This window comes from Leptonychotes weddellii, chromosome 6 (genome assembly GCF_054177405.1).
Source record: "Leptonychotes weddellii isolate Sample4059 chromosome 6, ASM5417740v2, whole genome shotgun sequence".
Lineage (NCBI taxonomy): Eukaryota > Metazoa > Chordata > Mammalia > Carnivora > Phocidae > Leptonychotes > Leptonychotes weddellii.
The window spans coordinates 79472109-79486139 of NC_138374.1; the positions used below are offsets into that span (position 1 = coordinate 79472109).

At 36.0% G+C, this 14031-nt stretch overlaps 1 protein-coding gene across 3 annotated transcripts in view; it reads right to left on the minus strand.

The window, feature by feature from the left end:
* The window catches only part of CDC42BPA (CDC42 binding protein kinase alpha), a 727403-nt gene that overhangs the window by 148116 nt on the left and 565256 nt on the right, over nt 1-14031 (minus strand). For all 3 annotated transcript variants that reach the window (XM_081824457.1, XM_081824456.1, XM_081824455.1), the window contains one exon: nt 10916-10999. In XM_081824457.1, coding sequence (XP_081680583.1) covers nt 10916-10999 — 84 coding nt within the window. The remainder of the gene's footprint in view (nt 1-10915; nt 11000-14031) is intronic.

Here is a 14031-nt window from a genome sequence, read left to right on the forward strand (position 1 = left end):
TCTTTCACTAGGAGGCACCACCTATTAATCCCCATTAACAAAGCTTTCGCTGGACAAGCATCTTTAATTGTGATGTAATAGAGTCCAGCAATATTTTCACCTTATGCTTATGATTTGAGATCTTATTTTCATTGCCTAATCACAAAGAATTTCCCATTTTCTATGTATGTTTTTAATTTTAACTCATACAAATACACAGTTTAAAAAGTAAAACAGTATCACAATGCTTATAATAAAAACTGAAGTGCCCCTCTGCTCCAAGTTATCCTTCCCAGAGGCAAGTTCTTTTAGCTCTTCTAGCTGTTTGCCTATTTGTGTGTCTCCACATTTCTGGACGGGGGGGGAGGGCGGGGCGGGGGTTGGAAGCAAGCCTATACTGCTATTTCCTGATTGGAGGCATTATACTGACTTCCTATTACGGAAGAGGAGGACTCGGCGCTGTTACACCACCTCCTCCCTTCATGTTCTCAATATTGTTAAGAGCACAGTCTGGGGATAAATTTTACATTTAGCATTTAAGTTATTATGACCTTGGAATTATAACTCAGTGAGTTGAGAAGTATATTATAGTTCTATCTTTCTTGTGTAATCTTTTGATTTTTCTGAAATTAGTGATGCCGTCCCTCTTTTAAACTTAATTTTCTAGTCTCTTGCATTAATTATCCCCAGACCCTCCAAAGGAATGGCCAAATCCCCTTGAATCAATTTACCAGGTGATTAAACAGTGAAGAAGGAAGCCTTCAGGACTCCTCTACCTCGTGTTTATTGACCTGAAGATGTCTCTCCTGGAGCCCTCTGCTTCCCTGCTCCACTTCCTCTAGATAAATCTGTATGTGATTCTCTCTCCTATGGACCCTATGCCTTTCTCTTTCTTCATCTTCTCCCTTGTTTTGGTGGAAATTATTTCTTAGTAGTTTACTTAGAAAGCAGAGCATAGGTGATAACACTTTTAGAAGATCTTCAGTTTCTGAAAATGCTATTATTTTCCCCTAAACTGATTAAACATTTGACAGGGAATCAAAAATTCTAGCTCGCAATCATTTTACCTTCCAATTGTCCTTTCCATTTTGCTGTTAAGTATGATGCCATTTCAATCCCTAATCATTTGAATGTGATGTGTTTTTTTCTAAAGATTTATTTATTTGAGAGAGAGAAAGCCTGAGCAAGCAGGGGGAGGGGCAGAGGGACAGAGAAACTCAAGCAGACTCCCCGTTGAGCACTGAGCCCAACACAGGGCTCGATCTCATGACCCTGAGATCATGACCTGAGCTGGACCCAAGAGTCAGGCGCTTAACTGACTGAGCCACCCAGGTGCCCCTGATGTTTTATCTCTTTGGTGGTTTACAAAAGTTCTCTATATTCTTGATATCTTGAAACACTGCAGAATGACGTGGGCAGGAGGAGGTATTTGTTATCTGTACACTGTGACGGGAACTGTTGGGACTCCGCAGTCTGGAAATGTCCTTTAGTTGCCAAAAGCATCTGTATTAAATACTGTACAATTTCCTTCCTTTTCTTTTTTTCTGTTATATTACCAGAACTTCTTTTTTTTTGGATATTGATTTCTCACATTTTCTCTATTTTCTATCTATCCTTTCGCAACAAGTTCTAAGAGATTTCCTCAAATTTATGTCCCAACTCATCTAATGAATTTTTAAATGCTTGTCCTATTTTTAAATTTCAAAGGACTCTTCTGGTTTTTCTGGTTATTCCTTTTTGTTTCCTTCTGCTTTGGTATTGCCTCTTTTCCCTTCAATGAAAGTAGGAAATCTTTTTGTTTGGATCTCTTCTTTTTGCTAGAGGATTTCCTGAAATGTCTCCTGATTCTCGGGAATTTGTTCACATTTGTGAGTCAGTAAAAAAGCTGATTGGAAGGTTTTTTGGTTTATATTGTGTGTGGGGGGGGGCGCATGCGCACCTGTGTGCACACGCACTATCAATGTGGACCCAGCCATCTTGATTGCCGTTATCTGTCTTTTCTGGGTCATTCAATTTCTTCAGAGACTCCACTGAAATCCTCCCGGGAGGGAAGGGAAGGAGGAGGCAATAAACCCAACTGCCAACATTCTGGGAGCTAAGCAGGAGAAAGGAGTTTGGAGCCTTACCTTCAGTTTGTGGACTTCTTTAAGATCTCACTACTCCTAGTTCAACACCTCGTCTCTCTCACCAACCACTGAGCCCGGTGTCCTTCAATCTGTGGTCTCTGGTTCGGTTATTCCACAAAGTAAACATATTGCTGAGTTGGGGGTAAGCTGTCTGGTTTTGAGAGATGTTATAACAGTGCTTTTTGTGGACTTTGAACCCAATTCATTCTAGACTTCCTTGTTCACTCCTGCTCCTTGAGGTGTTGGGTACCTTATCACTCTGGTTGATCTGAAGCCCGTCCTCAATGTATCTCTCAGGAAGGGCTTTTGGGGACAACACTCCTTGACTTCTTGCATGTTCTTAATACTTCTCTGTGGCTTTTACTTTTGAAGGATGCTTTACTCTCCTTAAAAACCCTAAAATTCTTAAAAATCTTTGACATTTCAAACTCATCAAATTGTTACAACTACGTGCAGTTTTTTTGTATATCAATTATACCTCAAAGTAGTCAAAAACAAAGTCACAAAGGGGGAAAAAACCTGGACTCACACTTTCCTAGAGCATTTTAAAAGTTATCCGATTGTTTTCTGGCAGTGTTGCTATCGAAAAGTCTGATGAAAATTTCAGTTCTTTTCTTCCCCCTTGAGTGACTTACTACACTTTTGTCCAATTTTTTTTTCTTTATAGGCCAAGAGTTTACTAGAATGTGTTTTCTTTTGTCAGAGTTGATTTTCTTGGCTATGCTGGGTGCCTCTGTAGGATGAGTTTCAAGTCTGCTTTATTTTAGAAAATTTTCTTAAACACAGATTTTAGTATTTTCTGTTGCTTTTGTGTTCTCTGAGACTCCTATTATATAAATACTGGCCTTCCTTGTTGTTCTTTTCTGTCCATCACTTTTCTCAAATCCTTTTTAGTCTTCCCTCATTTCTTTTCTTTTAAAAAAGATTTATGCGTTCATTTGGTGGGGTGGAGAGCGCACAGGAGAGTGGGGGGAGGAGCAGAGGAAGAGGGAGAATCCTTAAGCTGACTCTGCGCTTAGCATGGAGCCCAACATGGTGCTTGATCCCACGATCAAGAGTCGGACACTTAACTGACTGAGCCACCCAGGCACCCCTTCTCATTTCTTGATTAAAATTTTTTTTTCCATTTTTCTATTTACATAAGTGATCTGTTGAGTTTATTTACTCCCAAATTCCTTATAGGTCAGTCTGTATTCTTGCAGTCATATTTCACCTTAATTTCTAATTCTTTCCCTGGATTTCTGTCACCTGTCTTCAAATCTTGCTTTCTCCAACACTCTCATTTCTAAGGCTTGCTATTTCTAATTTTTGTTGTTTCACAGCTTCTATCATTTCCTTATTTTCTTCTGAAATATTGATTGTAGTTTTTTTGGTTTCATATTTATGTCTTTCTGGCACACTTTCATTTTTTAAGATACATTATTCTCTTTTTGTGTGTGTGAGATTTGACTGAACACTTTCCTCATTTTTAAGTGAAATGACTTTTCCTGTACTTCTATGAGGGAGGGGTAGGCCAGGGTAATTTTCCCAGCTCCATGCCTTTGCATAAAATGATTTTTTTTTTTTTTAAAGATCTTATTCACTTGACAGAGAGCCACAGCGAGAGAGGGAACACAAGCAGGGGGAGTGTGAAAGGGAGAAGCAGGCTTCCCGCAGAGCACGGAGCCCGAGGCGGGGCTCGATCCCAGGACCCTGGGACCATGACCTGAGCTGAAGGCAGATGCCCAATGACTGAGCCATCCAGGCACCCCAGCATAAAATGATTTTTAAAAATGACCTCATGCTTTCTGAGCTCTTCCTCCCGTTCTTAATCATCTGGACTTTCTCTTTCCTTTCCTGTCTCGCTCAATTCTGAACCCATTCCCTGCTGACCCTCCTTAGTCTGGGGCTGTGATCTGGAAGGGCGTTCTGACCATCAAGTTTCGAGGGCTTACAACTGCAGCACTGTTGTATCTTCCTACCATCCTGCCTTCCTTGCTCTCTCACCTGTAGGATGGAGCTTGCAAAATCCTCTCGGTTTCTTCTGTTCTTGAGATGCCCAGCAGTGCATACTTGTGCTCTGGCGGTTTTCTGGCTCTGGGATTATCATGAATCCCTCTTTCTCTAGCACAGTGTTTAATACCATGGCGGGGCGGGGGGAGGCAGGGGGGTCTTATAGATGACTTTTTTTTCCCCCTATCAGTTTGTATTTTGGAGTTTGTGGGAAAATCTTCTCATCTATTGTTTAGGTCTCATCTGTAGCGTTTTTTGTTTGTTTTTTTTTTAAGCTTTGATACCTATCCAGTTGGTTTGTCTGTTTTTATGGAGATTCCGTGAGATTCAAAAACCATGCTGCCACTGAGACCAAGTTCCCAGAATCCTCTACCCTCTACTCACTGGATTCTAGAGACTCACCGACATATTTTTCATTAAAATGTTTTTAGATTGTATTTATTAATTTTATTTTTAAGATTTTATTTATTTGACAGAGAGAGACAGCGAGAGAGGGAACATAAGCAGGGGGAGTGGGAGAGGGAGAATGTGGGGCTCAATCCCAGGACCCTTGGGATCATGACCTGAGCCTAAGGCAGACGCTAATGCCTGAGCCACCCAGGCGCCCCTAGATTGTATTTAAAAAGGTGGTACTGATTCACATTTCCACCTACAATGTGTCACAGTATCTTACTGATAACAAGGATATGTACGCCACAAATGTAAAGAGGTAGTTCATTATTACTTTAATCTGCTTTTCTCCAACTTCTTGTAAGTCTGACCATCTTTTCACTCTCAGTCATTTTAAGTTTTCATCGGCCTATTCCTGGCTTTTGGCCAGTTAACTATTGCATGTTCATCCCCTTGTTTATAAAAGCTCTCAGTGCATGCAGGTATTAACCCTCTGTCCTCTGCCCAGCATTTTCTCTACTATATTGTTTGTCTGAGGGGTGTGAATTAAAATCTCCAATCTGTCTCTAACCTGCTCCTCCCAAGTTCTTAGTTCTTGCTTTATATAGGTTAGGGCTTCTTTGTGAGTCCCATACACATTCATGATCATTATCTTCTTTATCTATTATTCCCTTTACTAGCATACAATGTCCTCTTTCGTGCCATTTGGTGTTTTACACCTTAAACTCCATATTACAGTACGTATCTGCGACCTCTGTTTTCCTTTATTTTCTTCCCTCCCATCCACCTTTGCTTTCAGCCATGTGGCTTCTCACTGGCTCTCATGGTAGGCTCACTCTGGGGAGCCAGCCGCCATGTAGGAAGACTGAGGGTGTCATCTGGACAGACCTGAGCATCGGCTGCCTGTCATGGGAGTGAGCCATCCTGGACATACAGCACAGCTGAACCTCCACACATCTGCAGCCTCAGCTCACAGCTTACCACACCCACACGGCAGACCCTCTGTGAGAGCTTCCCACTGGAGCCCTTCTTAAACTCATACCCAAGAAACTGTGAGCATAATAAAAATGTTTTCTAAGACATTGGGATTTGAGACAATTTATTGCAGTTAAGAGCACCAGGTCACCATGTTTTCCTTTCTCCTTTTTCTCTTTCCTGCCTCAGTTCAATGAATAGCATTTCCTTCTGCAGGTATGAAAATTACACATTTTATATGCTAGTCTTCTATTGATTCCTTTCAACTCATTAAGATTCGAACTTGTGCTTACTTTCCTTATCAAGTTACCAATATTTATTTAAACATTTCTATGCTACCACTATGTCAGGTACTGTTCTAAGGTGTTTACAAATATTAAGCTTCTTTAAAACTCCAAAGAATCCAGTGAAATGGATACTATGATTGTACTCATTTCTGATGAGGAAATGGAAGCAGGGAAAGGTAACTTGCTCAAGTTCACACAGCTAATTAGTGATGGAGCTGTGACTGCAATTTAGGAGGCCCTGCTAGGAACCCACCATAATAACCACCATGCCTCGCTGTCTCTGCAGCTTCTCCCCAGATGAGACAAATGCCTAAGCATGCTCACCTCACCCGATTCTTACACTTAACCTCCACTGTGTTTGTATTTAGATTAATTCTGGACTGCTTTGAATATGTATTTCCTTTCTCTTTGATTTTTGTAGAGTGAGGGTGCTTGCTTTTACAGACTACAGTAAAGTCCTCTGAGATACCTAGTCACCCTATTCCCAAATCTCTCACAGTGGCCTTGTGGCTTTATATCTCTTTGATGGAGAATTTCCTCCAAGAATATTTTTTTTCTTCCAGTTTTATTGAGATATAACTGACATATAATGTATTAGTTTAAGGTATACACCATCATGGCTTGATACATGTATATAATGCAAAATGATTACCAAATAAGTTAACATCCATCACCTCTTATAGTTGTAATTTTTTTCTTGCGGGGAGAATGTTTAAGATCTACTCTCTAAGCAAGTTTCAAATATACAATACAGTGTTGTTAACTATAGTCACAATGTATTCCATTTGTCTGCAGAACTTACTTATCTTGTAACTGGAAGTCTGTACCTTTTCCCTCATCTCCCAACCCTACCCCTGACAACCAATATGTTCTCCATTTCTGTGAGTTCAAATTTTTAAAATTCTACATATAAGTGAGATCATACAGTATTTGCTTTCTCTTATTTCATTTAACATAATGCCCTCAAAGTCCATCCATGTTATCATAAATTACAAGATTTTCCTTTCTTATGGTCATATAATATTTCAGTGTGTGTGTGTGTGTGTGTGTGTGCACCACATTTTCTTTATCCATTCATCTGTCAACAGACACTTAGGTTATTCCCACATCTTGACTATTGTAAATAATGTTGCACTGAACGTGGGGGTACATATATCTCTCTGAGATAGTGATTTTGTTTCCTTCAGATATATACCCAGAAGTGGAGTTGTTGGACCATATGGTAGTTCTATTTTTAATTGTGTGAGGAACCTCCATACTGTTTTCCAGTGGCTGCACCAATTTACACTCCCACCCACAGTGCACAACCCTTTTCTCCACATCCTCACTAACACTTGGTATCTCTTTGTCTTTTGGATGGCAGCCATTCTAATGGGTACATCATTGTGGTTTTGATTTGCATTTCCCTGATGATTAGTGATGTTGAGCACCATTTTATGTATCTTTGGCAATTTTTTTGGATGTCTTCTTTGGAAAAATGTCTACTCTGGTCCTCTGCCCATCTTTTAATTGGATTATGTGGTGGTTTTTTGTTTTGTTTGGGTTTTTTGTTTTGTTTTGTTTTGGCTATTGAGTTGTAGGAGTTCTTTTATATTTTGGATATTAACCCCTTACCAGATATATGACTTAAAGATACTTTCTCTCATTCCATAGGTTGCCTTTTCATTTTGTTAATGGTTTTTTTTGCCGTGCAGAAATTTTTTACTTTGATGTAATTCCACTTACTCATTTTTGCTTTTGTTTGTCTTTGTTTTGATATCAAATCCAAAAAAATCATTCCTAAGACCAATGTCAAGGAGATTACCCACTGTTTTCTTTTAGGAGTTTTATGGTTTCAGGTCTTATGTTCAAGTCTTCAATCCGTTTGAGTTGATTTTTGTGTATGGTGTGAGATAGTGGTCCAGTTTCATTCTTTTGCATGTGGATATCCAGTTTTCCCAGTGCCAATTATTGAAGAGACTGTCCTTTCCCCATTGTATACTTTTGATGCCTTTGTCATAAATCAAGTGATCAATATATGTGTTCAATAAACAGATATATGCATATTTATTTCTGGGATCTCTATTCTGTTCCATTGATCTATGCGTCTGTTTTTATGCCAGTACCATATTGTTTTGGTTACTATGGCTTTGTAATACAGTTTGAAATTAGGAAGTGTGATGCCGCCAGCTTTTTCTTTCTCAAGATTGCTTTGGCTCTTTGAGGGGACTTCTGTGGTTCCATACAAATTTTAGCATTGTTCTTTCTATTTCTGTGAAAAATGCTGTTGGAATTTTGATAAGGACTGTATTGAATCTATAGATTGCTTCATGTAGTATAGACATTTTAACAATATTAATTCTTCCAATCTGTGAACACATAATACATTTCCATTTATTTGTGTCTTAATTTCTTTCATCAGTGTCTTAGAGTTTTCAGTGTATAGATCTTCTACCTCCTTGATTAAACTTATTCCTAGGTATTTCATTCCTTTCAATGCAACTGTAAATGGGATTGTTATCTTAATTTCCCTTTCTGATAGTATGTTCTTAGTGTATAAAAGAGTATTTTCAGAGAAGGTTTTTTTTTTTTAAATAAAACTTACTAAGTTCTTGTATACATGAAAATATTTTTAACCTACTCTCATAATTAAGTGATACTATGGCTTGGTTAAAATCTTAGGGTTCAAAGTTCTTTTTCTTCAACATTTTGAACATTTATCTTAATTGTTTTCTTGCATTTAGTGTTGCCATTGAGAAGTCTGATATCAATTTAATTTTTCTTTACAGATGATTTACTCTGTCTTTCAAAGTTTTTAGGATTGTCTCTTGATCTATGATATCCTTAAATTTTACTATAATGTGTCTAAGTGTAAGTTTTTAAAAATTATTCTCTTTAGCACATAATGATGTATTTCAATATGAAGTTTTTCATCTGTAATTACTGGGAAATATTAAGTGATTATTTCTTCAAGTGCCTCTGTTTTTTTCCTTCCCCTTCAAAGTCCTACTACAGAGATACTGAAACTATTTCTGTCATGTCTTATATCATCCATGTCATCTTCCACCCCATTAACTGTTCTTCTCCTACATCTAGTTTGCTTATTCTATTAAAGCCATCTGCTGAGTTCTTTATTCCAGCAGTTATATTTTCACATGAAGCACTTGCAAATTATTTTTCTTCATAGGTGCCTTATCCCACTCCAATAGACTTCCTTTTTTAAAAAATCTCTTTCAGATACTTATTGTGCCTATTTTAAATTCATATTCTGGTCTCAGAATTTTGCTGTATCTAGCAAAGGTTATTCAGCTTGTTTTTCTTTTATACCAGTTATACATCTGTATATTTTATTAGCTTTTCAGATCCATCAACCTGTCTCTCACTCTGTGGTTTATCCAAGGTTTCTGTTCTGGAGAGGGAGATCATTTGTTTTCCAATTTTTAGAATTTCTTTGTAGGAGCTTGAGATATAAGCAACCAAATCTTCATGTTCTACCATAATCAATACTTCAGTGATAGTTATGTTGAATAGAATGAAAAAGTAGTAATTCACCTGAATTTTTCACTAAATGTTTCTCTTTCTCAGCGGTTTGTCAACTTCAATCTTAGATTCTTCTGAGTGGCCTCAACTTAATATCTTCTTTACAGTGCATCCTCTAAGCACTACTCCTTACAATAGCAGACTTCAAAACACTGAATTTAGGAAGATGGAAACAAGGAGACCACAAAAAAGAGAGCAAGCATAGAAGCAATGATTTCTATTCATTGGAAATTTCCATTTATTTTACTACCTACATTAACTAACTATGCCAGATAAGTAAAGAATGCCAATCTGTGTTTTCTAGAACCCCAAACTATCTCAAATTATGGTGCAATTATGTGTTTAGTTGCTAATTGTATATCTAACATTAATAGATACTTTTTAAAAGAAAATACTTAGACATCTACAGATCTACATGCAAATATTGGCTCGGTAGCTTACTATTTGTGTGACATTCGGAAAGTTAATTTCTTTAAGCCTTAGTTTTCTGCTCTATAGAGACATATTAGACACCTCCAAACACTGTAGTAAGAATTGAATTAGAAACTTTTAGACATATGACAAATAATAGTAGTGACAGAAATAATGATATAGTAGATAGATAATGTCTGGGGCATAGTCCTATTCAGGAAATTGTAGGTATGATTACGAAGCTCTTTATATTATTTTTTGATTGATAATTTAAGAGGTCTTCTAAAATGTTTAATCCCATAAATATTATGTAAATACATCTAGAATAATGTTATTTTCCTGTAGATATAAAAATAAAAGTATAACCCCAAAGAACTAGCAAAACACAAACCCAGCATTCTTCTGAACTTTGCAGGTCTGTAGTCTTTCTCCTGAATCAAATATGCATTTGAGTGCACGCTAATGCTGTGCTTATGGTATATTCAAGTTGCACGTTCCTCCACTACTATGTATTCCATGTTTTGTATTTTAAAATGGGGAGGTGCCTGGGTGGCTCAGTTGGTTAAGCAGCTGCCATCGGGCTCCTTGCTCCGGAGGAAGCCTCCTTCTCCCTCTCCCACTCCCCCTGCTTGTGTTCCCTCTCTTGCTGTGTCTCTCTCTGTCAAATAAATAAATAAAATCTTAAAAAAAAAATAAAATGGGAACAATTAATAATGAAAAATTGTTTGGAATTTTGAAAAAATTGGTTTATCAATGATTTTATTTCTCCTTCAATTTGTTAGTGCCCAAAACTGATCTGAAAAAACCTTAAGAGCATAAAGCAAAAGGAGAATATACTTTAAAAATAGTAATCTTTCAAAAGCCCAGAAATTATAAAAAAGGCACAAAACTTCCAACTTGTCAGGCTTTTCAACTAATAAATAAAACCAACCAAACCAAACTATGCACTTCAATATAGCTGTTCCATCTTTAATTTTTTATAATTTTTTAGATTGAAATTATTAAAAAAATAGAAAAAAGAAGAAAAACAAAGCAAAACAAACTTTATGACACTCTTCCTACCTTTCTTAGTGGTGGTTATTTCCAGTCCTATAAAATTTATTTTCTTCCCAAGCTTTTATGTTTGCAATTTTGAGGAAACCAATAGCAAAAATCACAGCAAATACAAAAAGCAGAAGGAATCCATTATTTGTATTTTTTTTCAGAACACATCATGCTTATATCTAGATTGAGTACCTTAGCCGGAAAGCCAGTTGAACCAGGACATCCCTTTTTCCTTAAGGTTGGTGTGTGAACTGGAGGAGGAGTACTGTCTACAATCTGAATCCAGGAGCAAAAAAGGAAATAAATGTCATGAAATACTCCATCTATTTCACACATCACTAAAAATAAATCAAAGTAAATAAAGCCAAGCAAGACATCAATAAGGCAAAAAATATCTCAATGAAGCTAAAATTCTCATAGTGTTGATAATTTAAATTTCAGCCTGCAATGTCTACAAATGAAATAGTTGTTCAAATAGCAAAAAAAAAATTTGGTCTGGAAATTTAAAAAGAAATGATTCAGAAAAGAGAATCCACAGAAGAAAACAAAAAAGTCACAGCATACAGCCTACATAAAAATGAGGATATTAATTTTGAAGTTCATCTGAAAATGCACATTAATTCTTAAAAGTATCTGATTTTTTAAAAAGGATTTAAAATCAAAATATTTAGAAGATTCTTTTAACTCCTAACTTCTATACACAGAATGTATGTTACACATATGGAACACAATTCAGTGGATTTGTGTGTGTGTCTGTGTGTGTATGTAGAAAGAGAGAGAGAGAGAGAGATTAGTGGGATTTTGTGCAGAAATTAATTTCCAAAGAAGGGAGTTAGACTATTTAGTATTATTGGAATTCAGAACTTAACATACAAATTCAAAAGTTAAAAGCCATATCTTTATAAGACATTAATGTAAGATATTTCTTTCAATGAAAGGAACCAGTGATTTTACTGGAAAAGAGACATCACTTGATTAGCAAAGTGTTAGAAAAAAGGCACAAAGAATTACTTCGTTTTAGGATGCTAAGCAAGCAAACAAGATGAAAAAGCTAGCTTTGAATAAAGTTATAGAATAGTCTAATATTAAGAGAAAAATAAATGATCTCTCTTTGCCTTTGTTACTATATATACAGAGTATTTTCTATGCCCTATAACCTTAAAAGACAATTGAATTGGGCTTCTCAGAGTTTTCTGCTTGTGAGTTTAGTTCTAATTTAAATTTACTTTAAATAGCTTGAAAAAGTTTTGAACCCAATTTATAAACTAATGTTTAAAAATGTAAACATGAGAGATTAAAGAGAGGAACACTGAAAACCTATATAAAAGTTAATAAAAAGCAATAGGAAACAAAATTGACATTATAATTTACACAGAAAGCCCAAGAGAAGTTTAGGAAAAAAGGAGTGAAGTAAGGGTGTTGGATACAAGATCAACAGAGTTCATGAAGACCATAAGAATATATATTTGGTAAAGATTCCATTCACTGTAGAAACAAAAACTTTAAGGTACCTAGGAACAAATGTAACAAGCAATATGAAGTAAATTCATAAAGAAATTAACAAAACTTTACTGAAAGATATAAAAGAATATCTAAATGATAATATGTATACCCTGTTCATAGATGGATAGACCCAATCACAAAGATGTCAATTCTCCTCAGATAAATCTATAAAATTCAATGCAATTTCAATCAAAGGCTCCACATGGAACCTGACAAACTGATTCTAAAAGTCATATGTAAAACTAAAGGGTCAAAAGGAAAAGGAAAAAGAATAAGGTGGGTGGGAGTGGCTGATTATACCAGGTGAATTATTTTAGGGTTATAGCAATTAAGACAATGTGATATTGATACAGGAATAGACAAAAAGAACAACAGAAGAGAAAAAAGAACCCCCAAACAGACCCATATATATAAAGCAGAGATTGTTTTACAAATCAATGGGGGAAATATAGTAGAGTTGGCTGTTCATATGAGATAAATAGATTTAGAACCCCATTTCACATAATATGTAACAATAAATTTCAGCTTAAGGTCCTAAACAGGTAAAATAAAAAATTTTTAACTTTTAGAAAAAAGTATGGAAGAAAATTTTTAAATGCTGCATAGGGAAGAACTGCTTTAGGAAGACATAAAAAACATAAAGTCATAAAGGAAATGATTGATATATATAAGCCTACTTTAAAATAAACATTGTTGCAAGACAAAAAGACACCAAATAAAATTTTAAAATAAGCCATGGACTGGAATAAAAGATTTGCAGTGCATATAGCCAGCTAAGGATTAGTACCCAGATTACATAAAGAACACTTACAAAAAATAGGAAAAATAATTCAGTAGAACAACAGACAAAAGACATAAACAGGCAAACCACCAGTGGTCAATAAACATAAAAAGATGCTGAATTAACACTTGAGATCAGAGAAATGCAAATTAAAAACAAAAAGGCCACTCCATACCCATCAAATTGGCAAAAGTTAATGTCTGACAGTACCAAGGGTTTGTGAGGATGTAGGAAAATGGGGAACTCTCACATATTGCTGGTGGGAGTGAAAACTGGTCCAACCACTGTAGAAAATAATTTGGCAAAATCTAGTTAAAGTTGAAAATGCATATACCACACAACCCAATAATTCAGCTTCCAGGTATATATATGCTAAACAAACTGCACATTTGCAAAACAGACAGCTACTAGGATGTTCACTTCAGCACTGATTGTAATAGCAAAAATCGGAAACAACCTAAGTATCTAACAACAGGAGAATGCATAAGTGGTTGGGGTATATTCATACAATGAAATATTATGTAACAGTTATAATGAATCAACTAAATGGACACGTATCTGTATGAGTCGAGCTCAAAAGCATAATGCTGAATGAAAGAAGTTACAGAAAGATAAAGCTTTATGTTTGTGTAAAACATAAATATAAAACAAACATTCTCATATATTGTTTATGGATACAAATGAAGTGAAATTTAAAACAAAGGAAGAAGATGTGCATCAATTTCAGGGTCTTTAGATATGTCTGACTAAGGAGAGAGGGGAATGGTATAGGGAAGGCTGTTTCAATTCTCTGGAATATCTTCTTTCTTTGAAAACAAATTTGAAAAGAACAGGGCAAAATGTTCACATCTGTTAAATCTGTGGATGGTGGTTACATATGTGTTTATTATCCTCTGTATGCTTGAGATATTTCAACATTAAACATGTATAAGCTCAAAATATTGAAACAATGATTTAAAAAAAAAAAAAGCAGAGACTCATCAACTTAACCAGTCTGAGGTAGTCTGTCACAAGGTTGTAAAAA